The 25987-nt window shown below is 39.3% G+C and overlaps 1 protein-coding gene across 1 annotated transcript in view; it reads right to left on the bottom strand.

The window, feature by feature from the left end:
* Positions 1-3851: 3851 nt before the first annotated feature.
* Positions 3852-25987, bottom strand: part of ARL8A (ADP ribosylation factor like GTPase 8A) — a 425175-nt gene continuing 403039 nt past the window's right edge. The window contains exon 7 of the mRNA XM_044076498.1: positions 3852-10583. Within this exon, the coding sequence (XP_043932433.1) occupies positions 10534-10583 (50 nt within the window). The 3' untranslated portion in view covers positions 3852-10533. The remainder of the gene's footprint in view (positions 10584-25987) is intronic.

Here is a 25987-nt window from a genome sequence, read left to right on the forward strand (position 1 = left end):
TCTTCTCCGCCGTTATTGAACAATGTATACCAAGCAACTACACATCCCACCTCCCTCTTTCAATGGTCCAGTTTTCTGAGATTCCAGTTAATGTCAAATTCCTTCCATCTTTATAGCTACACTCCTTCCACTGAGGAGAATGTTAACCTAGCCAATCTACCCAGTCACTCTTGCTTGTTCTTTCTGATATTTTCTGCGCATCTTTTTTCTGTCTACTGCCTGAACACCTATCCCTTTCTACTTCTACCATACGCCCATCCCAGGTATGATCATTCAAATGCACCTTTCTAACCTACCACTAGGCAACACTCTCTCTTCTGGGCCAAGATGGAGGATGTCCCTTGCATGCATCTCGTCTAACAAGTCTACACCCCATGCCCATCCTCCAACCACTTCAAAGAACATTTTCCGTTGTATAACGCCATAACCGGTTACTATATTCCCTAATCCTTTCTCTTTTGTTTTCTGGCTACAGGTACAAGTAATATTGCTGAGAATGTTACCTCAAACCCCACTTCTAGTATCGCTCTGCCACCTCCACTGCCCTCCTTGCTACCACCTCAGTTATACCCTCTGACAGACGATTAGTGCTTTCAGAACCAAAAAGAACCACAAATAAAATTCCCTTCCTTTCTATTCCATCATGCCGCTCGTGTAACTCCTTTTAACTCATTTCCTCTGAACAGAGCTCTGGAAGTGTGCACCATAACATCCAACTTGCGACGCATAAGCTTTTTGATAGAATCAAATTATGTCCTCAAATTTTGAAACAAATGTTCACAACTTTGGAGCCATAAGGGGTACTAAAAATTGTAAATGGCAAGCTCTTTTATAGAGGGGGCATTCCTAAGGCTCTAGATCTTAAACTGGATTTTATAAGTCACAGTAAACACAGTAGTTGTTTGTAATATTTTGTAAACAACTTACATTATCTCATCAGTCATTCAAATTACACACATACTGTCAGCAGCATTGTATTCATCCAACTCAGAGCTTTCATATGATGCTAAGCAGTTCTGTCTGTGACATTTGGTTGTCAAGGTATTCAGAAAAAAACATGAAGTTTATGACACTATAAAAAATATTACATCAACAATTAAGATCCACTTGCCTGGACTAAACAGAGGTCAAATATCAATACACTTGTGTTTGCCACTGTGTACGCATTAACGTGAAGTCTTTTAATACTATTAATACTGTATAAGTAGCATGCCTTGGGAAATATTACAACAAATATGACCAAGCCGTATTTGAGGCCTAGAGGCTTTAGTAGGATGTTACTACATAAACACCTGGAGGCACCACTAGACCGTAATGAGTTAACATCTGTGCCCATACCAAGTGCTACACTAACAAGAAATGACCTGCTAGTGGGGTATGGTCTGCAAGCTCCAGCATGTGTATGAAGGTGACCATATTCAGAACCCACTGGTACCTTATGATGTTTCTCCAAGCAGGGGGAAGTTGGAGAACCACATTCCCAATAGAGTGTCCCAAGCTGAAGTCAAAAACATTGGCAAGTTCAAACACACGCTGGAGAGGTGGTGGTTAGACCTTGTAATGCTTAGGGGGTCTTCCTCCGATGTCAAGGTGGCTTTTTCTTTAGCAGCTGCCAGGTAAAGTGGAAGGAGGGAGATCACAGCCTCATTACCCCTGTTCACTTCAGAGATAATGGCCTGAAGATTCTCCGACTCATTAAAGGACCCCAGAAGTGAGGAGGAACCAAGATCCCCCAATGCCAACAAATGGAAGTTGACTCAAGAATAAGTCCATGTCAGATTAGTGGCAGCTAACAGGGGAAAAACAACTGGTGAATGTCCATAAAACAGCCAAATGCAGAAGCAGCATGGAGTACAAGAAGGTTTGCAAAAGGGTTGGTGAAGGCTTCTTACCAAACTCCCAAATCACACAATTATGCAAATGCAAATCAAGTTCTCAGCAAATGCCAGACAGCTACTTGATGTCCAGGCCCTCAAGTACAAGTGCCAACATGGTATGACCAAGTAGGCCTTCTTTAACCAGGTCCTCTGGCCTATGCAGTCTCGAAGCATAGACTCATAACCCCAGCAGTGTACTCCAGTCATGGACCTGATGGCTGAAAGGACCAATCTCTGAGAGGAGGCTAGCTGAACAAGGGGTCCTCACTATAATCCAAAGATGAGATGGTACCGTAGGACAGGGATGCTATCCTAGGGTGGAAGCCAAGGTTGTGCCACCCCCATTGCCAAGATCCTAGAGTTATGATGAAGACTAATTCATGCTCAAGATCTGTTTAGTCAAGTGGAATCTTATCACCTGCATGGATTGGGTGGGGCTGGCTGAGTACTGGTTTTACCTTGAAGAAATTCAGGGCTGGACCTGGCTTTCAAATGTCTGTTTTTGTGGTGATGCTCTGATGTATGCCTCCAACTGCAAGGAGGTCCCTCTCACCATTCTTCACAAGAAGAGCTCTTCACTGCCAAAGGAGGCAAGTACATTTTCTCACCTACAGCATCAAGCATTTGGGTTGAATCTCTTAGCCACTGAGGCCATTTTTAACATACTGCCCTTCCTTAACCTGATAATGTATTGGGGTACATGAAGACTTACAATGATGCTCATGCATATAACTGCAGGACTTCACTGACTATAATGAGGATCAAAATTTGAAGTGCATGTGGTAAACAACTAGAATGTGTACCTTTATTTTATCTGGTGTACTATATGGGGTGCATCAGCTGGGCAGGCTGACAACCTGATGTGGGATTTCACTGAAAAGATGTGCTGAATTCCTAATGGTGAGCCAAAAGTTAGGATGTGGTCATACAATATAGTGGTCCAACTGTTACACTGTCCTTTTCAGTGATGCATGCAATGGATGTTAAAGACCTCAAAAGTACTGCTGTCTGCTCCACACATCTGCACTGCTTTAAAGGAAATTCAGCATATTTATTCTTGTTAAACTACACCAGGCCCACCCCCTCGCATGAAAGAACCAGACCCTGAATGCATTTATTTACATGTTTCTCAGCAGGAATGAAGTCATACATTTGACCTGATCAGATGATGTCCTGTTAACGAATTAAGGTGCAGCTGTGGACTGCTTTCTCACTCTGATATTTAATCACCATGATGCCTATGCAGTGTAAATGCATACTCTGAAATCTAAGGGTGAATGTGACAAAAGATTAGAATGAAGGCAGGCTATCAGCTCTCAGTCATGACTTACCTCTCAATGCAGTACTGAAGTAACTAAGAGACTCTCACCTCACTCTGGTTCAGGTAAGCCACTGCTGAACTTGTTGGGAAAGTATTAATGCTGATGCTGAATTTGAAATACATCTTAAACAACAGGAGCCAGTAAACTTGCTTATGATATACAACAGGTACGCATCCTTCCTTTGATATGCCAAGGGGTACTAGGCTAGACTAGAATGCCAAGCAAGTAAAAAAGTTACAGCACATGTCACAGTTAAACCTTCCAACAATGGATAAGCATTAGGAGAAGATGTAGCATGGGGGGGGGGGGGCATCTACACTGCATGGGTGGTAGTACAACATACAAGAGGGCAAAAGTGGAACCTACCTCACCCTATCTCAGCACAGCTACTTTGTTAAACAGATCCAAGGCAAATGGCTATGTTAATAAGCCTTCTGTATTCATTCTAACTACCAGTGTAAACAGGACATAAGCACTTGGCCTACGGACAATGTAATGTTTACAGGCAGGGTAGTGGCTACTGCAATTAATGTACAACAGGAAAACATTGTGGGTAAGGTTCAATTCTTGATGAAACTGTGACAGTATCAATTACTTACACATACAGTTATTCAGCAAGCATATCAGAAAGAAAAATCAGACACAAAATAAATTACTTTACAAGTTTAGTTTAAAAAAAGATACAACACAAAAACAAAATTAAATGTGTTACATTCTGTCATGTGCAACTGAAAAAGGCAATAACAACAAAGTGTACAAGGTGCTACATTCAAACCCGCAGTTTGAAGTGGGTGGCGTGAGTCTCAAATGCCCTGGAGAACAGCCAGCAGATCCATCTGAAACCTCTGGTTAAATCAGGGTGCTGTATGAATGCATGAGAAACAGTTTGTTTTGCAGCCAGCAGACTTGATCTCTTTCAGTCACCCACAGAAAACGGTAATAATGCCAGCATTGTCCCAGTTTTCAGAATACAAAAAGCATGAACTAAATGGAATGCATGTTGGTCTACAGTCGTTTTTTCAGAACTTTTCACCACAACATAGCAGTACTGTGCATGTTTTTTGCAGATGGTTCCTATTCTCTACTTCTGTTTCTCACTGAAGAATAATGTAAAACTTTACCTTCGTGGTTTAAATCAATCTTTGAACCTTGGCTGCGGATGTCCACATGACTTGACAAATCTACTACGCCTCCACTTATGCAAAACAGTGCCTTATTCTAACTGGATACTTTTGTAACACACATTACACAACAAAATGATGTAACTGTATCATTAATCCAAGTCAATATTAATGAAGACCACAAACATTCTGATTTGATACAGTACTGAATTTATAAACTTGTGGTATAGATGATGCCTGTATGTACATTTGTAAACCTTTGTTTAAAAAAATATGATGGAATATTTCCCATTTGCTGCAATTTATAGCTGTAATCATTCCCATTTGATGCAATGCTGCCACTACAGATGAACACTCTTAATTAAAAACACCTATACCATATGTTTCTCTGTTGTATTTTATGCCATCAAGAACCTAGATGGGTGTTAATGTTTGAAGATGTTGCTGTTTGGACAATACAGCTCAACTATGGTACTCATTTTCCCATGCAGAGACAATTAGTATCTTGCCTTGAGTACAACTGTGTATCCTAGATGTCTTGAGTTTGTGGAAAGAGCAGTTAGACAACTCCTACCAGCCAATCATATTGCAGCATTCATTTGTGTGTGTGTGTGTGTGTGTGTGTGTGTGTGTGTGTGTGTGTGTGTGTGTGTGTGTGTGTCTGTGTGTGTAGACAACGTCCTCATTAGATGTCCAGCATCTAAAATGCTGAATAGGCTGCAGTTATAGTTACAAAACAAAAATAAAGGGGAATAGCAGCACATAACCAGGAACACACTGCAGCTACACTGTGTACTTCGAACACTACAAATGCTGTTTAGCATTTACTTCCATTGCATTATACACTGTCTTAAGGGAGAGTACATAATATTTACTGACTGTAAGAAATTTCAGATGAGTTTATCTCAATCAATCCGCCGGCATAATACAACAGTGTACACAAGCGTGGGATGAAGTGTTTATAACTGCAAGTGAAGTGTAGTGAACAAATGGCACTGGCATCCCTGAACCTATCCAACATCTAAATGTCCAGAGTTGGCACTGTGAACCTTATTAGCTGTACCTTTATCTCACGGCAGCTCAGATGGCACTGCATACAATCGTGTGGCTTCAGCTGTGGATGAGTACCCCCACTTTTAGTAAAAGGACTAACACCTATTCATGAGAAGATGAAGTACTGTGCTTTTATGCCATTACTGCATCACCGGTCCCTGACTGCTCATTCTTGGAATCCTCCAATAAAAACACAATGGGACTGGTCACTGTGCATGCAGAACAAAGGGTGGACTGGTTGAACCAGTGCACATTCGTGTTACTTTCCTGTGTAGTAACAGTGAGATGAAGGAAAGAACAGGGATATGTGGAGATTTCACAAAAAGAGCCTATAAAGGTGCTACTTGTTAAGTAAGAGACTGCCTAACTAGTGATGTCAGTGTGGTACATCACCAGTGGCACCAGTGTGTCCAAAACCCTGTGTTACTGCAGTGAAATTACTTCCATACGGGGGGGGGGGGTGATAATTTTATAAGGAACATAATGGATGGGGCAGAGAGTAATTTTCATAAAATACTTAAAAAAGATCTTTAACATCCAGGAAGTGGTTATATTACCAGTCACATACATATATACATGCACACAGTGGAAGAATGACAAACAGCTTTGCAGTTTTTCACCTAACTCTCAGAACCTCTTTGTATACCCAGCATACCAAAGCATAGCTTGTGCTGACCTTTGTGTTAAAATTGCAAGGCCTTGTACCAAGCAGTGCCAATTTCTTTGGGATACGTGTAAAGACCTGAGATATTCAACCTCTTTGCATCACAACCTGCAGCCACTTTTGGGAAATGAAAGCCACATTTTGAATTTGCAGGCTGGACACCCCCTATCTCCAGTTAAATGGTCTGCTGTACTGACCTTCTAGAATGTGTACAAAAGTACCAAATATAAAGGGGGGGGGGTCTGTTCTGTATAAAGCTTGATTCCACATTCATGCAATGGGAAGCCAAAATGCAGAATGATTACCTTTCACAGTGCATAGGAATCAGCCACCTTCACTTCTGTACCAATGATAATGAATCAATAACAACAACAATGGTATTGGGGCACAACCAATGAGTACTGGACTGGGACAGATCAGTTTGATAACTGGCAGTTACTTAGGTCAATAACTAGCCCATCTGGATGCCAAACCAATAATCCTTTAAGGATTTATTCAGTGTTGTCAGGCTGGTCAAAAACAATCAAATACCCTGACCAACATGTCTTTCTGAACAGCCACCACCATACAGTTAAGCTGTTTCTCTTAACCATTGTACCAGAGCTGTACATTGATGCCCACCACTGTACAGGTACTGCAGTGTGCAGGCAGTGAAATGTACTGCAGACACTACAGTGGGATCTCACCACCCTATGTGCAGTGCAGTACTGTAGTACAGTGTGCATTGGGCTTGTCAGGCATGGGCAGTGGAACTATGCAGACCTTACAGGGATTCCCTAAGAGAACTCAGTGTACAACCTACTGACTTGTATTCTCAGTTATTTAAACTGCTTCAGATCTGTGGGTCAAAGTCCAAAAACAATGTTTTTCTGCACTCCCTAACCTAGCCATGGTTATACATCTATGGGGAAAAAGAGCAAAATGCTGCAGCAGTGAAAAAAGTACTGATTTACACTGCAATCTTACAGTATAACAAAACAGTTAAAAATAATCTGAGACTGTTCAATTTAGGGAAATAAGACTGAGGAAATTACATTTGATAAGACCGTTTTCTTTGTTAAAACTCCATCACTGCGATCCTTACAACAGTGTGTACAGCTATTCCATGTCACTCTGCAAACACTGCAGTGATGTAGTACAATGAGCAGTGTGCTCATGACAGTCTGCAGACAATGCAGTGTATAACTACAGTGTACAGTTGAGCCCTGTCATTCTGCAAGCACTGCAGTGTTGCACTATAGTGTGCAGTAGGACCCAGGACTCTGCAGACTATAACTATTTATCTGCTATTTTAGGTGCAATTTAGTACAAGATTCTGAAAAGCCAAGTATGTACTGTTTACCAAAAGCATTATGAAGACAAAAACGATGGAAGATTAGTGAAATCCATCATTATCATTCAGTCTCATGTATATAAACTGCCAAATTTAATAACCAACAACTTTCTGATAAAGGACCTTAGGAGAGGGAGATGACTCTTCACCAAGTAACATCCCAGTGAATGAGTACAACTATCTGTAACCATTTTACATGCTGGCAAACATTTATACAATTCCTAAGCCTTCCTTTATACTGCATGTGACTTTGAGGAAGCAAATTAATCTGACGGTGCTCTTGACAAACCACTGATCAGCTTTATCCTATTCACAAAAACCTGTCGGCTCTGAAAAGGAAAGTCTGCATAGCATACCACTGGCAATTTATGTTTGGGAAAAGCCTGAGTTGCGAAGGGTCCTCCACACATTAGGAAGGAATGAATGGCTGATGTCAAGCTCTTTATTCTTGGGAGACAAATGAGACCGCTGATGGTGCAGCCAAAAAAGTAGTGTCTAACCAAATGCTGACAAGCATAAAATGTGCAGCAGGTATACTCAGTCAGGCATGTAACCTGTGACATAACTGTGCAAACACAAGAAGGAAACAGAGTTGGCTGAGTGTAGAAGGTGGGCCTCTGCAGAAGAATGAAGCTCGATTAGCTGCCAGGTGAAATCCACAGACACAAAAGTCTCTTCCATACAGGAAGAAAACTTACGGCACACCATATGAAAGCGCACCGCAGCAAATTACAAGGCTGAGCAGTGGCAAACTACCACAACTTGCCCATGTTCTGAACTTAAGACTATGAAAAATGGACTACAGTCACCCAGAAAAGCAGCAAAAACAATGATACAAAAAGGTGTTTCTAATATACCTCACTGTACTAAATGCAATTTGAAGGGGGTCCTTATTAATTTCCACATTCCCTGTTGTAACAAACCGAGTGGTAACTATATTCTGCATCCAGCAAAAAGCTTCATTCAGACACCATGTGCCCAGCACCGAATAGCACAGTTAGTGTTCATTTTTCTAGCACACAAACGTGTAGAGCCTAGCGGTGCAGTGTGCTGCACTCCCTGATGAATGCAGTGGAGAGGTGCAGTCCAGATCACTTCAGTCATGGACCCGATATTCCATTCATCTGTCAAAACCAGGTTGTGTACAATGTCTATGGGCTAACAGCCTGACAAGTAAAAGGCAGAAATCTGATATGTGATATCCGTATGTCACAATGGTGGCACAGTGACTCCAGTTGAACAACTTCTTTCACTCTAAGACACTACAATCTGACTTCACCCTCATAGCCATGAAACTGAAGCATCATTCTCTCCCATTCCCTTCCAGGACCCATAATGTGGACCTTAATGTAGTGTGTCTGAAATACTCCCATACAAAACCAAATGGTGAAAAGGTCCACACTTCTCAAAAAAATAAACGTTAAGAAATATGCCATCAATGTAGTGAATTCAGCCTTCATTGCAAAAGAAGAAATAGTAAGAAAACATGAGTGGGAAAGTGACAATTTTAACTAATTCCCTACTATCCATCTCAGTACTATCAGATAAATCACAAAAAACATTACACAAAGTTGCTGGTGCTCTTGGCATCTGTTCCTCTTTGGCTGATCCAACACCAGAGAGCTGAGCCTTGGCTAAGTCTGCAGGATTATCTGTTTGGCATATAAAGAAGCATTTGAAGACAGTTTGAAAAACAAAGTTCCATAAGTTAAAAGGTAGATAGGCAGGGGGCACTTCTACATATGTTGTTCAATGCCACAGATTGCTGTATCCACATCAGGAAAGAAGCCCAAGTGATGAAAAGTCTGCTGAATACACCACAAAGGCTGAAATGCATAACTCAGCAATGGTCTCATACAGAAAGTTCTGGCTTTTTCATGCTCTTAGCCCTGCACCAGCTCCCACAATATATACATATTTAAGAAAAAGAATTTCCTATCTCCACATTCATTATACACAAAATATTATACAAACAGAAACTATACCAACTACACATTAAATAATACTAAAGTACCTTAAAAACTGCCCTGTACCCTGATTTGCCCATTTATCCACACCTTAAAAATGTCCAAGTGGAGGGTCACATGCTGTAAAAGAGATACTTCACTGCTGTTCTTTAAAGGGTCACAAGTGCATCTTGACAAGAGGCAGTGCGGTCTTATTTAGGAACTGAAAGTCTTGGGTTTCATTTTGGTTATCAGTGGGTTATCATGTAGCCCTGAGCATTTTCTTACACTTCCCTCTGTATCAGTCCTCAGTCCAGTAATAAACAGGTGAAAGCAAGACTACAGTGTAAATAAAACCTTGCGGTTCAGCTATAGTCTGCAAAATTAACATAGGACTATGCCTGTGTAGTACCTGTGCTCTAAGAAATGGGCTGTTTGAAGCCCCCCCACCCCCATTCAGTGTTTAAGAGAGTTTTCTAATTATGGCATTATAGTGCCACTATGCCTGACAAAGTGTGTGGTTCTGAAGTCAGTAACAGCATCACTGCAGTTTAGAAAGGCTGATGTAGCATGACTTACATTCATTGCCTCATCAGCATTCAAAGTGTTAAGTGGGAAATGTGAAGCAAAGTTACAGCTATTCCAGAGATTAATCAAATCTTTCATCCTTCTGCAAAGTTATTATCCCCCCCCCTCGAGACCTGAAAGGTGACAAAAACTGCAGTGCAAAATGTTACCTTAATATCACAATTATCAAAGCAAGTCCCTTCCCCCCACTCACAAGGGTCTACCTCAGTGGACTGGGCAGGGTACTGTATGTGTCCTTTAATGTGCAGCTACTGGCACCCAAAATATCAAAAGAAATCCGCTTTCACAAGGCGGCAGGATTGGTTACAACTGGCAATACACTTTGCTTCGTTAACTTAATTAGCATAGCATAATCATTTCCATTTCATTTCTGTTAAATAAAGACCACACTGAAACAGTGCAAAAAAGGAAAAACATAGTACATTGTGTCTTACAAGTAAAAAGAGAAGTTCAACTTCTGAGAAGGAATGAGGTTGGTAAAATGAGAGGAAGAAAGGTGGCTCTGAAGTTGGAATGAAGAAGGGAGAGGTAAGGGAAAGAAAAAGGAAGGGGTACAGGGACACTGAGGAGTGCTGGAGCAGGTCACCCCAACTCAACTTGCACACGCGACCTCCAGAAGCCCACTGGTTTCAGCTTTTCCGAGACTTGGAATGCTGGATAAGCCACTGTAGAGTAATATCTGAAGACAAGAATAAAGGAAAGCAGATGTCACAAGTTGTGTTATTTCGTTCCACAAACAGTAATATCACACTAGGCACAGATCAACAAACAAACTTTTTTTTTCTAATAAGAAAACAGTAGATTTCTTTCCAGTACTGAAACACTAGCCCAGACAGTGCACAAACATGCCATGTTTTCTTTTTAGTTAGTTTTCAGGTTCGTACAGTTTTCCAGTAGTAGTTCTCTGCATCAGCATTTCAAATACTTAACCAACAAACTGAAAGCCCTGGATCTCCATTCCCAAACTGGTACAATCTTGTTATACTAATTAATTGCCTATTTAATCATAAATGCAGAGATTTAAGTTACAGGATCAGAGAAAGCAGAAAAACTGCATATTAACATGGAGTGAGACACTTTGGTGCCATAGGTTACAATGCTTAAGACGTTTTTCCCCCATTTAACCCTTCCAGGGTAGGGGATTGTCCATGAGCTATGTATGTATACATGCATGTATGTATGTATGTATGTGCATGTGTGCACAGTGTATTATACAAGTGTTCTCTGAGCTTACAGTCTCCTATAAAAATAAAAATACACTTTTGTCTGTTTATAGGTCATTACTACACTAATTGCGTCAACTGCGGTGGTGGTGCTGCGGTAGCGTTGCCACCTCATAGCAAGACGTTGTCCCGTTCGATTCTCAGCTAGAGCGTCTTCTGTGTGGAGGCATACATGAATGGGGCGTGCCTTCGTTGAAGGTTGTGCGTCAGGGCTGGTAACCCGGTACGTAAAAATCCACTACCAATCATTAGCGGACCGGAGTTCCGCTGTGGCGAGCCCTAACCGGGAAAAGCCGAAAAACACAAACAAACAAACTACACTAACTGCGTCGGGGTCAACAAGCATTACTGTGCATACCCTCTGTTCCTAGTACAGTGGTGGCTGGCAGAGCATTGCAAAGCATGGAGGAGAGTGTCATGGAAGTGGAGGTGAATGCTGGAGAAGGAAGCCATCTGATGGATTTATATGCAGATTCTGAGGAGCTTTTCCAAGCAAAAATGCTTCAGGCTTCAGAGGTGGCGGTATGGCAAGAGGAAGAGACTGCAGTTACAGCCCTCCAGTCGAGAAGGTTCTGGATGACTTACTGCAGTAGTTGTTCAATGAAAAGGAACCAGAGAGTGGAAATAAGCTATCATGGGGAGAGGCGATGGATCAGATTAGGGAAGAAGAAGAAAGCAATTTAAAGAAGATATAATTTGCGGATGCTGTAAGGAAGAGAGTGTGAAGGAGAAAGAAAAAGAGAAAAGAGAGAGTGAGGAGAAGCAGAAGGTTGGAATATGGATACAGGGTAAAGCAGAAAAGCCATTTGACAGATATGAAATCTGGGACACATCTGTTGTACCTTTAGGTACAAAAGCTCAAGAGGCAAGAGCTTTTATCTGGATTAAAAGTGAGACATATTGTGACTTATTTTTTGAGACTGCTATCAGTTTAGAGACGTTTTTAGCTAGGTTTGAAAGAAAAAAGATACGTATCCATGGAATAAATACATGGTTCAGGCATTTTTTCAAGAGACTCAAAAGAAAGAAAATATTCAATTTTGTACAGAGACTGATAATGAGAAGCATTGTAAAAATGTTTGATAACCGAGGTTTATGGACTGGGGCTTGGGAATGCAATGTTATTTTGAAAACAGAAAATGATACGACTGTTCAAATTCTAAGTATGATAAATGTGCATGGGACTAGAGGAGTAGTTCAATATTCAGCCCAACCAACAACATGCCTATTTGTGGGAAGGAGGGTCGTTTTGTGGGTAATTGTGATAAAAAAATGTTATGTGTGTGGGGATTTTGGTCATGATGCTAGAAGATGTAATGTCAATAAAAATGAAAAGGTACAAAATTTAATGGAATAGGGTGACAAGGAACTTAATGTAGAAAAGAAAAGTAAGATGAGAATAAGGAACTAAACTCAAATGATAGAAAGCGAAAAGAAGATGTTCGGAATATATTTGCCAGCAGTTTTGAGTATATCAGAGGAAATACAAGATGCAGAAGTAAATGAATTAAAAGTGGGAGAGCCTGAATCAGATGCCAAGTGATGAGGAAGACATTGATTGGAAAGTTATAAAAAACAAAAGAATTCTATAGGTAAAAGAAAAGGAAGATACAGGACTTGAGCATGAAAGCCAAAAAAAAAAAAAAAAAGGAAATGGGTAAAACAATTTCATTTAGATTAAGAAGAAGATAAACAAATAATCTTAGAATGTTATCAGTTAATGTTAATAGTATTAAAAGTTTGTTTAGAAGAATTTGCATTTTGGAATGGTGTAATTGTGAGGTGGATATAATAGTACTAGAAAATGTAATGGGGTAGACAAAAGATGAGAGTGTACAAAAAGAAAATTTGTAGAACGGGGTATAATTTGGAATATAGTAAATGGAACTTGTGTAATGATACTAGATTTCACTTTAGTTAGAGTGGGAAGGCTAACAGTGGTAAGTTTTAGATGGGAAGGGAAGGTTTGTAGAATTATTGCAATTTATGCATATATAACATATAAGGAAAGGGACAAATTATTTGGAGGAATATCTGATTATGTAATAGTCCATATGGATATCATAACAGTGGGAGATTTTTATTGTGATTTAAGGAAAATAAAAAGGAATGACAAAAATGGATAAAACATTATGAAAGAAATGATGAGGCCTGGAGGTTTAAGGCTATAGAATTCAAGCATGTATACATATAGTAGAGGTAATAACAGATCAGAGATTGATTATTTTGTGGTATAAAGTTTAAGACAAAAGAGAAAGCTCATACAGGATTTTCAGATCACATGGCTATCTGGATAGAAATTGAGGAGAATAATGAGTATATAAAATTGGAAAGGGGATTAAAAGGAATAATGAGTAACTGTTATGAAAAAGGAAATGATAATAAAATACAATAATAGAAGGAATGCTTAACTATGAGAGATTATTTAAACTGTACAGAATGGTGGTTAATATTTAAAGAAAACAATTTTATTCATTTATTTTACATTTGTTGACCAGGCTAGTCTAACTGGATACATGTCCATTTTCAGTAGAGGCCCAGGGAGAAAAGCTCCAAGATAGAAAAAAAAATTAAAATGTAATTACATGTTAAAAGAAAGGATTGATAAAAAAAAAATACAGCAAGAATTATAACATAATAAAAGTATTTACACTTGAAAAAGCATCAGTAAATAATATATATACTTGGAAAATCAACAATAGAATGTAGCACAGTAAGATACATAAGGAAGTTTTCACTTCTAGTAGAACATTATTCAGCAGTATATAGAGTAGTGTTTGAAACAGTGCAAGACTTACTTGCAAGTATAAGAATTTAAAAGTTTTGAAGTTTGTAAGGAATGTAAAATAAAGTACAGAGGTGGGAGAGGGTGGAGGGTGTGGTTAGTCGGGGTTGCTACAGGGGCATAACCAGTGAATTTTGAGGGTTTTTTTAAGTTTTTGTTTAAAGAGAGGCAAGGATGTGATTAGGGTTAGTTCAGTAGGTAGCAAGTTCCAGTTTTTTTCCTGCTGTGTTGGTAAACAGAGAGTCACCAGCCATGTTGTTAGATTTTATAATGGTTGCGAGTAGTTTGCTAGAAGAACGTAGGGAATTCAGATTTTTATAGGGGATAAGGAGATTGGAGAGTACAGGGGTAGCGTTGGGTTGATAAAATATTTTGTGGGCAATCGTAAGTTGGGAGACTGTCAGTTGGTTTTGGAATTCAAGCCAGTCTAGTTGCCGAAGATTCAAACAGTGGTGGGTTCTAAAGGGATTGCCAGTGGCAAATCTGGCGATGCTGTTGTAGGAAGTTGCTAGTTTGTTGAGATTATGTTTCTTTAGGTTGGTATAAATAGGTGAGGCATACAGAAGAGTAGAGATTAGATGGGAATGAGCAATTCTGGTTCTGGCTGCTGGAGTTAGGAAAGGTTTTATTTTACATAAGGAGCCTATTTTTCTGTTTACTGTTTTAATGATGTTATTTATATGGTGATCAAAAGTAAGGTAGTTGTCAATGGTTATTCCTAACAGTTTAGTAGTAGAGTCAGGGAATATGACAGTGCCATTATTGGAAGAGACTGAGAAATCTAAGGGGGAAGACTTGGTAGTGGTGGAAAAGAGAAGGAGCTTGTTTTTTTTTTTTGCATTAAGGAGGGGACAGCGCTTTGTAAACCATGTTTCTACAGTATTAAAAACTTTTTGAGTAAGCGAATAAAATTCAGATGGGGAGTTTGCTGAGCATACAAGTGTTGAATCATCTGCATATTGAATGCAGGTGGCTTGAGGAATTGCTATGTGGAGGTCATTGATAAATAATGAGAAAAGTAGTGGTCCAAGAATAGAGCCTTGAGGGACTCCGAGGGTGACTGGCAGAACAGATGAAATTTGATTTTCCCAGAGAACTGCCTGTTGCCTGTTACTGAGGTAGGAGCTGAACCATTTAACAGCTTGAGAGTCAAAGGAAAGGACTTGAAGAATATTGATTAAGAGGGTGTGGTTTACCATATCGAAAGCTTTTGAAAGGTCGATGAAGAGTGCAGATGAGAGGATGTTTTTATTGCGGTTTCTATTAATGGTATCTGTAAAGGATAAAAGGGCAGTAGTGGTACTATGAGATGGCCTAAAGCCATGTTGGCAGTCTGCTATTATGTTATATTGTGACAGATAATGTAAAAGTTGTTTGTGAATGCATTTTTCTAAAATTTTTGCTTGGGGTAATAAGAGAGCTATAGGCCGGTAGTTTGAGTAGTCATTTTAGTTCCCACCTTTATGTCGGGGAATAATATGGGAGATTTTCCAAATAACTGGAACGGTACCCTCTTTGATTGTTCTATTTATAAGGATAGATATAGGGTGGGCAATTGCTTTGGCTGCTTTTTGGAGATATTGTGATGGTAGTTGGTCAGCAGAAGGAGTACATGGCTTGAGGTTTTGAATGAATTTATAGATGAGAGTAGTAGAGATGGGTTGTAGTTTAAATGTAGGTAGTTAGCCTGATGGGGTAGTGGGAAGGCTTGAATTGTCTGGGATAAGTTGTCTAGCTTGAGATTGTATGGTGTCTTTGAAGAAAGAGTTAAAGGTATTGGCAGTTTGATGGGGGGTATTTGGATCGGCGTCAAGTGGGGTAGGTGTTTGAGTGGCCTGGGGAAAGGAGTTTATTGATACTAGCCCAAAACTTTTGAGGATTATGTTGATGTGTTTGCTGCAGTTTATAGTAGTAGTTCTTTTTATCTGTAAGTATTGCCTTTTTTGTACTATTTCTCAATTGCTTAAAATTTAGTTGATCAGAGATATTTCTGTTTGCTCTCCACTTAGCCCATGCTTTGTTTCTAAGCCAGGATTTGATGTCTGGTTTCATTAGAGAGCCATGGGGCTGGTTTGGACTTCATTCTGATGGACCATTTAGGTGCATGCGTATCTAGGATAGATAGGAATTTAGAGTTAAAATACTTTACAGCCTCTTCAAGTGGAAGGGTTTTTAAAGGGTTCCAGTCACAGGCATTAGGTTCAGTTTGAAATAATTCTAAGTTAAAGTGTTTGGTAGAACGAGCTATCCTAAAGGTGGGGAGGTTGGGAAGATCATTCTTTTCTCTTATGATGTAGGTTAAAAAATGATCACTTACATTGTCTGGCAATGTTCCTACCTTATAAGATTGTTGCTGTTTGTTTATAAGTATCCAGTCTAAGATACTCTCTTTTTTACTTGGTTTGTTAATTCTGGTTGTAGAGGTTATAGTTTGGCTAAAGCCGTGGAGGTTAATATGAGCAGTAGGATTTTCTGAACTAACACCTTTCCAGTCAGTGTTAAAGTCACCTAGTATTATAGTTTCTTGGGGGTAAGTAGAAGACACCCAGTTTAATATGGCCTCTATTGTAGAGATGTTATTCCCTGGTGGTAAGTAAATACAGATAATGTATAAAAATTTGTTAGAATTGATTTGGAGGTTGGAGATGAGAACTTCTGCGTTACTATCCTGGGTTGGATTATAAGGTAGGGTAGAGATATGAAGTCCATCTTTAAATAGAACTGCTACTCCACCCCCTTTCCATTTTGTATGATCTTGTCTAAGTATGTTATAGCCTTGGGGGATGATAACATTATCTTTAGTTACTGGTTTCAACCAAGTTTCAGTGAGGCAGAGGATATGAAAGGAGTAAATATCTAGGATGGCATGGAGGTGGGCTATTTTATTATTAATGCTTTGGATACTTAGGTGTCCTATTAGGAGAGAGTTATGAAGTTTAGGATGGATTGAATGGATAGTGCGGTTGGCAGGGCCAGGGTTGGGGTGGATGTCACCATCTTTTAAGGAGGGATTTTTTAGTTTTGTTAATGAATTATACCTAAGGCAAGTTTGAGGTTTCACTTTCTTTATAGTGGGTATGTTGTGTTTAATGTGGGAGAGTCTATGGTATTTTGGTAGTAGGTAACTGGGAGTGTATGTTATATTAGTATGACTATAAGAGGGTATATGAGTGTAGATTGCGGTTTGCTTTAGGGGGAGGTTGAGATGGCAGTAGTGAAGTTTTTCATAGGAGGTAAGAAGGTAGTTTGAGGTCAGGATAGTAGGAAGTATAAATGCAAGAGTTAGCTTGGTTAGAATAGCTAGAGGCATTTTATTGAGTTTATAAATCAGAGGAGTGAGGAGATTGGGAAAAAGAAGATAAAGGATAAGGGAAGGGAAGAGAGGAGGGCACTAATTTATAGTAGTTAAGAGTAGAGTGAAATTGGTAAGATATTTTAAGGTGTGGCTGATTAAGAGTGATAGGGGGTGATAGGGGTGTGACTAAAGTGTATGGGATGAGGTGAAGGTATGGGATAGGTTGGGAGAGAGAGAGGGTGTGGTTAGGGAAGTATAAGTGTAGGACCCACTGGGGGTGGGTGGGAATTGGGGGTGGGGTAGGGGAGCGGAGTGAGCCACAGGGCGAACGGAGCGGGTCAGAGCAGAGAGAGGCTGAGAGGCAATCAGTTCAACAGAGAGACTGTATTCTACAGGCTAAGGAAAGGTAAGAGACATTTCCTGATACTACTAAACTGAAAGTGGGGAGCAAGGTATAGCTATGTAAGGGGAGAAGGGTAAGAGTAAAGGGTTGTAGAACAGAGAGAAAAGATAATTTATAAATGGTGCTGTAGTAGGTATGGGAGTTTAAGCAGAGAGTAAAAGTAAGTGGGCCAGTAGCTATGGCAGTAGTTGATAAGGGCTTGTGTTGTTACTGAAGCTCTCACTCTAACCAGGATAATTCCCTGTTCAGTTTTTCGAGGGGTAAGGGGTAATTACCCGAGTCAAAAGTAGAAGCAGGGGTAGCAGAGAAAGGCTAGGTATGGGGTAATTACTTGAGTCAAAAGTAGAAGCAGGGATAGCAGAGAAAGGCTGGACAGCAGAGCTAGTGGATTTCTACTGCCGGTAAAAGATAGTTTACCATGGGTTGAAGTGTGCTGCCCTCTAGTGGTAAAAGAAGGGAGAGTACTAGCTCCACTAGGATAGGAGCTGGGGGGTAAGATAATTAAGAGAAAAGTCAGAGGGGTAGGTCCACGAAAATATAAATCAGATTATTTAAAATGACCAAAAAATAAAACAAGACTATTTGGATTTATAGAATAAGATATTAAGAGTTCTTGGACAGAAATTAAAACGCTTATTATATGAAGAAACAGAAATATATAATATAAAAAAGAATAAAAAGAAAATAAAAGAGTTATTGAATAAACAAAGGTATTTTGTTCACGGTAAAAAAGATGAAGTTTCACCATATTTGGCAAAAAGCATTAAAGACGACAGTGGAATAATTAGAGAATTAAGAAACAAGAAGGTTTGATATCAAAGAAACCATACACAATTAGATGGCATTTAATGCACACAGCTTTGTGGGGGAGTAATGAAATTTATTTTGAAGAAAGGAGAAAAGAGGGAGATAAAATGGAGACTGGTAGTTTTAAATAATACAGATTATAAGATATTAGTTAGTGAAGAAGATTTTACAAATACGGATAGAAAAGTAAATAAGATATTAGAGAATGGTGTCAATGGAATTAATGGGTGATGGTTTCAGTTGATATTAATGACAGGAAAATAGTGGATGATATAAAGCAAGGAAATAAAGGGAAAATGATGATAGGAGATATAAATAAGGCTTTGATGCAATAAATCATGAAATATTATGGGGAATTTTGAAAAATTATGAGTATAAAAATGCAGAAAATAATTTAGTCAGTATATAAGAATAGTAATATCTAAGTATTGGTAAACAAATGGTGAAGAGAGGAAATAAGGATGAATGGAGGACTGAAAGAAGGATGTCTTATGAGTAGTGTTTTATCTGCTATGGTTATGAATTGTATAGTGACAAAAATAGATTAAGATATGATAGAGGCAATATTTATACAAAATGAGAGCACTGGGTATCCAATTATAATGTCTTATTTATGCTGATGATTTTAGTAACTAAAAATAGTAAAATGATGGAACAAATTATTGTTAGAACAAATTACTGTTTACAAAGTTTAGGAATGTGTCTAAATAGTAATAAAAGCAAAGGATTTGGGCTTTACTTTATAATGGTTGTTATAATGGTTAAGGTGCTTGCCTTACAGACACAAGGTACAGGGGTTTGATTCTGACCTTTGAAAGGTAAATTGGACGGGCTTAAAAATGGCCCACAAGGGCAGCTAGCCTAGTACTTGCCTATGAAGTAAAAAAATAAATGTACTTGCCACCATTTAGGGTTGGGAGGTTGGCAGAATGGTAAAGGTGTTTACCTTAAAGACACAAGGTGCAGGGCTTGATTCTCACATGGGATAATTGGCTAGACTTAAAATGGCCTGCGAGGGCAGTTAGCCTAGTACTAATCTACAAACCTACAAGTCTACAAACCTATGAAGAAGTAATAAAGGACATAACTTTTGGGATTGGTGAAATTTCAGTATTATGAAATACTTTTGGACCTAATCAAGTTGTTAAGGATTTAACGCACAGGATTTAAAAGACTCAAGTATTATGTGGAATAAATGTAGATTATCTTATAATAAAACGTTCATGTGATTAATTCATTATGGATGCAGAACTGTTCACAGAAACCCTATACAAGCATGTTAATAGCTGCACAGAGGCAGTTGTACTCACCATGAAGAGGTACAGAACTAACTTAAAAAACAAGCCACCCAAGTGAAATCACTAAATGAATAGTCTGTATAACAGAAGGAAGAAAATCATGGCAAAAATTAGGAGGTGCAGCACCCAACAGGATAAAAGCACTCTCATCAAATTAAACAAACAACTCAGAGGACAAAAAAAATCTACCAAAGCCAAATTTGAGGTAAATTTGTCCTCCCTGGCCAAGGACAACCACATAGCATTCTTTAGCTATGTCTGCAACCTCAAAGGTAGTACACAATTGTGTGCAGAGCTCATTGTAAATGGAGCCACCTATACTGAGCCAGAAGATATAGCTAACCTACTGGCTGACAAATTCGGCTCCAACTTTACCCCTCTTTTCCCCTCAACCGTCTCTCAAGAAATACCATCAAATTTATCTCCCCTGCTATCACTAGGGAACAGGTCTTTAATGCTCTCTCTAAGGCCAAAAACACTGCATCAATGGGCCCAGACAATATCCCAGTATGCCTAATAAATAGCATGAAACATGACCTATCAGGCCCTCTGAAATTACTATTTAACTGTAGCCTCCAAACAGGCTTTGTACCTCATGAATGGAGAAGAGCCAAAGTCATCTCTCTGTATAAAGCTGGGCCATCTACAGACCCTGGAAACTACAGACCCATAAGCTTCATTAGTCTCATATGCAAAGCCATGGAAAGAATTATCATGGAAATGATCAGTACTGACATAGTAACCTTCCAGACACTGGACTCAACCCAGTTTGGTTTCGTTAAAGGATGGTCATGCCTACTCAGCCTGCTGGACTTCTTTGAGAAGGTCATCAAAGCAATGAATTAAGGCAAAATGGTTCACACTGCCTATCTTGACCTGGCCAAGGCAAGTGACACAATAACCCACCCCGGCACTGTTGACAACCTCAAGAGGTTAGGTAAAAACCCTTATGTCACCTGGTGGATAGCCAAATGGCTCACACACAGGACCCAGGAAGTTAGAATTGGGGAGTCCACCTCAACAAAGAGGCCATCACAAGCGGAGTCCCTCAGGGATTGGCCCTGGAACCGCTCCTTTTTGGCATTTACTTCTCTGAAGTCAAGGCCAATGTCCATGGCTTCTGGCTGACTAAATTTGTAGATAATTGCAAATTAGGTGCTGTCATTGAAACCAACACAAATATTCTCCAGGAAGGGCTGACACAGACAAACAACTGGTGTCAGAGCCATGGAGTAAAACTAAATGCCAAGAAATGCATAACAGTATCCTTCAGGAAGTCATACACTCCTGGTAACCATCATATTAACAAAACATCCCAAAGAGTTGACCCAGTAGTCAGGGACTTGGGTTCACACATAGACCATCGTGTGTGTGTGTGTGTGTGTGTGTGTGTGTGTAGTAGTGAGGAAATCATTCTATGTTGTGCAACTTATAAACAAAGGTAAGGCAGCTAGGTCCAAGGAAGCCACTCTTCCACTGTATTCGGCATTCATCAGACCCATCATTGTGTATCTAACCAGCCATATCCAACAACTGGAACGTTCACAGAGGTTCCTTACTAAAAGAATACAGGCATAAGTAACATGTCCCATGCAAACCACCTCAAGGCCCTACACCTGCATTATGTCTCCTTAAGATGTTGAGGGCAGAGTTATGCCTTGCATACAAGCCACTGTCAGACCCCACTCTGATGGACCTCTTGTAATCCTTAAAAAAAAAAAAAAAGCACCAGAATTACCCATTCTAAACACTTAAACCATGCCTGTGATATAAATAGGACCTGGTGGAGAGAAAGGTATGTATCCCATAGACTTTTATCTCTGGAACAGGCTCCCTTACCCATTTGAAGCAGAGTTCCTCCCTAACTCAATTCAAGTGTAACTTGGACAACTGGATGGGGAACAGAAGATTCATCACTGGTTTGGCACCTATGTCTCTAATGGACACCGGAAGCCTGTATATGGTTCATCTCTCAGGCCTCTGCTTGCAAATGTTTCATCTTGCAAGCCCCTGCTTACACTTATCAAGGGTACCAGAACTTGCCAGAGATTTGGGATGCATGGCTAGGCTTAAAAAGGCCCTTGTGGTCATTAGCCTAGTAAACACCTACAAACCTATGATGGGGAAGATTGCATATATGGTGAGTAAACATATGATACCTACAGATATAGAAAAAAATTATCAAATTAATATTTAGATTTATTTGGGGTTCTAGACTGAATCCAGTTAAGAGGGGAATATTATATGTAGACAAGGATGCGGGAGGTTTGGGACTACTGAATCCAATTGTGTATGGTACATCCTTGAATTTATTTTGAGTGCTAGAATAAATTAATGGGGGCAAAAGTGTTTATATAAGAAACTTGTTTATGGAAAAATATAAAAAAAAGAATGGGATTTAATAAGATTAAATAAGAGAAACAAAGTGGAGAAATGAAGAAGTAAAAAGTTACAAAGAAAAAATAAGGACGTAGAAATTAAATATACACAAAGTAAAAAAAAAACAGAAGAATATGGTATCAAAATATTATGACAGAATATTACTGTGTTAATCCATGCAGTAACTTAACAACAAAAAGATCAGAGCTATAAAATCAAGAAATGTTTGGTGTACGAAAAATAAAGAGCATCAAGATTTTTTGTGGAAATTACAAATTAATAACTTACCAGTGAAGGTTAATATGCCATATAAAAAAATAAATGAGAGGGGACATGTCTTTATTGTGTGGAATTAAAAACTTCGGATCATATCTTTCTGAACTGCAACAGAGTTCAAAAGTTATGGGAAGTATTAATAGAAATAAAATTTAACTGAATTTAAAACCAGCAACTGAAAATGGATATGATTATGGATTTTATGAAGGTTTTGATAAAAAACGTGCTAAAAAGTTAGATAAATGTTTAGTATTATATGGGTTATTTGGAATCAAAGACTGACAGAAATTATGTTCAGTGGTAATTGGGTAATTCCTAATATTGTGAGAAAGAGTAAGTGGTGGTTGTGAAAAAAAAGAATGGGGGTCGATAGATATGTTATTTTTAACTTTGTTGAAATGTACTTTTGTTTTCATTATTAACACTGTAAATATGTTTATAATTTATTTTGTATTCTTGTAAACAATGTATATATTGGTATAAAATAAAGGACCCTTACTCTTTTCCATAAGTACCATGAGATCTTTTACACACACTTGAGCTATTGCCAACTCAGGTAGATGGGCTCCCAGTTTAACATCTCATCTGAAAGACAATACCCAGGAGTGGAACCAACCCCTTTATGCTGTACTGCGGTGTTGGGAATCCATATCACTGGTGAGAGAACAGAACCCACAGCCTTCTCCACTAAAGACAAGTATGCTAACTTCTTCCACACTGACACTGCTAATCTCGGTTTCTCAGTTACAACCAACATTTGTCACCTAATAAAGTGGGATTAGGACAAAAAAAGAAATTACGTACTTAGCATAATGTTTCATCTGTGTTGTCCATTTTCATTCTTCCTCAAACACTGGGTTCAGATATGATCCTCAGATCCAACTCGGACGTTACTATAGCTCATGGCCAAATGAAACTCTCGAGCTCCTCCCTACCCATAATGCACCAACCCCTAACATACCTCAGATCTTGTTTGCTACATGACATAAATACTATTTGAATAATGTTTCTAACAAAGGAAGCAGTACCTGGAGCTCCATACAAGACACAGTGGTGTCTTAACAGCATCTCATTGTTCCAGAAGTCCACAAATGGCAAAGGTTGGTGGTTGGTGGGTGAGAAGTTGAGGAAGAATAAAAATGGAAAGCACAAAGGGAACATTATGGTAAGTACATAACTTCTTTATCTGATGTTGTCAATTTTCATTCATTCCTCAACCACTGGGACAGTGTCCCCAGCTACTTTATATCCTGGGTGGATTCTAAGGAATTATATTCCTGAGTATGGGTGAACCAAAAATTGCTCTTCCCCTTGAGACCAGATCCAGTTAGTAATGAGTAATAAAAGTATATGAGAATTAGCCCAAGTCTCAGATGCATGTATGTCATGCATGGAATGACTGTATAAAAATACTAATGAGGCTGCCATAGATCTTGTAGAATAAGCTTTTAAAAGTTTTGTTAATGAAATGCCCGATTTATTATAGACAAAGGCTATGCAGTCTGTAATCCATTTTGCTAATGTCACTTTTGTTACAGACTTGCCCAATTTGTTATCTGCAAAGGATACAAATAACTGATCAGATTTTCTAATGTCTTTTGTTATGTGCAAGTAGAAACGCAGCTGTCTATAAATGTCAAGTAAATGTAACATGACTTCACTTCTGTTTTCGAATTTTGGGAAGAATATGAGCAAGTTAATAGATTGACTGATACTGAATTCTGACACCACCTTAGGAAGAAAGGAAGGGTTGATTCTAAATGTCACCCTATCCTTATCAAAAATCAAGTAAGGAGTTTTAGAGGATAACGCTTGAAGTTCGGAAATTTGCCTGGTGGAGGTAATAGCCACTAGAAATAAGGTCTTTCAGGTCAAAAATTTAAACACATTTTGCAGCTGATTTAAAGGGGGAATGGATTAAGGCTTGCAAAACAAGGTTCAAATCCCATGGAGTAGGATCTTTATTAGGTGGTCCAAAATAAAATAGCACCTCTTAGAAAGGCCTTGCATATCTTAGCAGAAGCTAGGGAAGAATTGTTGCCTTCTATATGAAAGTTAGAGATGGCTGCCAATTAAACTTTAATGATAGAGGACCTAGCTCCCTGATTAAAAATTGTTGCTACAAATTCTAGTACACTTTGTGTAGGGGCAGAAAAGGGATTGATATGTTTTTGATGCACCCAACATAAATCTCTTCTACTTACTTTTGTAGATTTTTCTACTGGAAGCTTTACTGGAAGACAAAAGTATACGAGGGACAGGGGAGGAGAGCAAAGGTTCTTTGGCTATTAATGGAAGTGGAGAAATCATGCTGCCAGCTTTAGGTTTGATATCTCCATGTGAATTGTACCTGTAGGATGAGACAGGAGGGCTGGAATTGGATCCAGAATCTAAGTGAGTAAATTAGATGAGACAAAAGGAAGGGGAACCAAACCTGTCGAGGTCAATAAGGTGGAATGAGGATGACTTTGCTCTTTAACCTTGTAGCTTTATGTAGGAATTTGGGAATCAACGGATTTGCTGGATAAGCACAGAGAAGACCAGAGGGCCAATCATGCAGCGGAGTGTCCCTTGGTGATTCCCCCATTGGGGGGATTACGGCAAAGAAGTTCCTGCAGTTGTTGTTTAGGAGAGATGCAAAAAGATTGCAGCAACGTTGGCCCCACTGATGGAAAATTGCCTCCATCACTATTTTGTTGAAAGACCACTCGTGAGGTAAAATAATGGACCTGCTCATTTTGTCAGCTATCATGCTGGACTTCCCTGGAATGTGCATTGCTATCAGAAAGTGGTTGGATAAGATCGCCCATTGCCACACTCCACGGGTTTCTCAACGCAAGGGATAAAAGCTGATTCCTCCTTGTTTGTTGATGTATCAAACTACTGACATATTGTCCGGTTGGATTTCAACTGTCCCCAGAGGTACAGCATCCTGAAAGGCTTGCAAGACTAAAAGCACTTCTCTCATTTCCAGAATATTTATATGGAAATTGGCCTCTTTGGGAGACCAAGTGCCTTGGACGTTTTTTCCCAGGAAGTCCTCCTCCCATTTAATCTGGGATGTGTCCATGGTCACTATGGCTTTGGGTTGAGGGAGAATTGAGGGAGAATGAATGGATTGCCTTGTATAAGCTGGTCTGACCTTATCCACCACCAAAGGTGCTTCTTGCATGTTTGTGTGATCCTTATTTGAACTGACATCCTCTGAAAAAGGCTTTATCATTGGGATGCTAGCATCCACTAAAGAATTCTCATATAACACCTAGCTAGGGGAACAAGAATTATGTCTGATGACACTGACCCCAAGGCTTGGAGAATTAATTGGGCTGAAAGTTTGCGACATGGAATCTTAAAGTTTGTACTCTGTTTAGGGGAAATAAGGCTGTCACAGAAACTATGCTGAAATGTGCTCCTGTGAACTCCAGTGTTTGTGATGGATACAACTGAGAGTTGCTGTAGTTTACTGTGATTCCCAGAAGGGAGCAAGTTTAGAGTACCTAGTCTCTTACTATTATGAGGAGATACCTGGTCAGAGCAGTAATGAACCAGTCGTCTAAATACGGAAACACCTGGAATCCCTGCAGCCTCAAGTGAGCTGCCACCACTGCCATGCATTT

This window comes from Protopterus annectens, chromosome 7.part0 (genome assembly GCF_019279795.1).
Source record: "Protopterus annectens isolate FY-2018-M chromosome 7.part0, PAN1.0, whole genome shotgun sequence".
Lineage (NCBI taxonomy): Eukaryota > Metazoa > Chordata > Ceratodontiformes > Protopteridae > Protopterus > Protopterus annectens.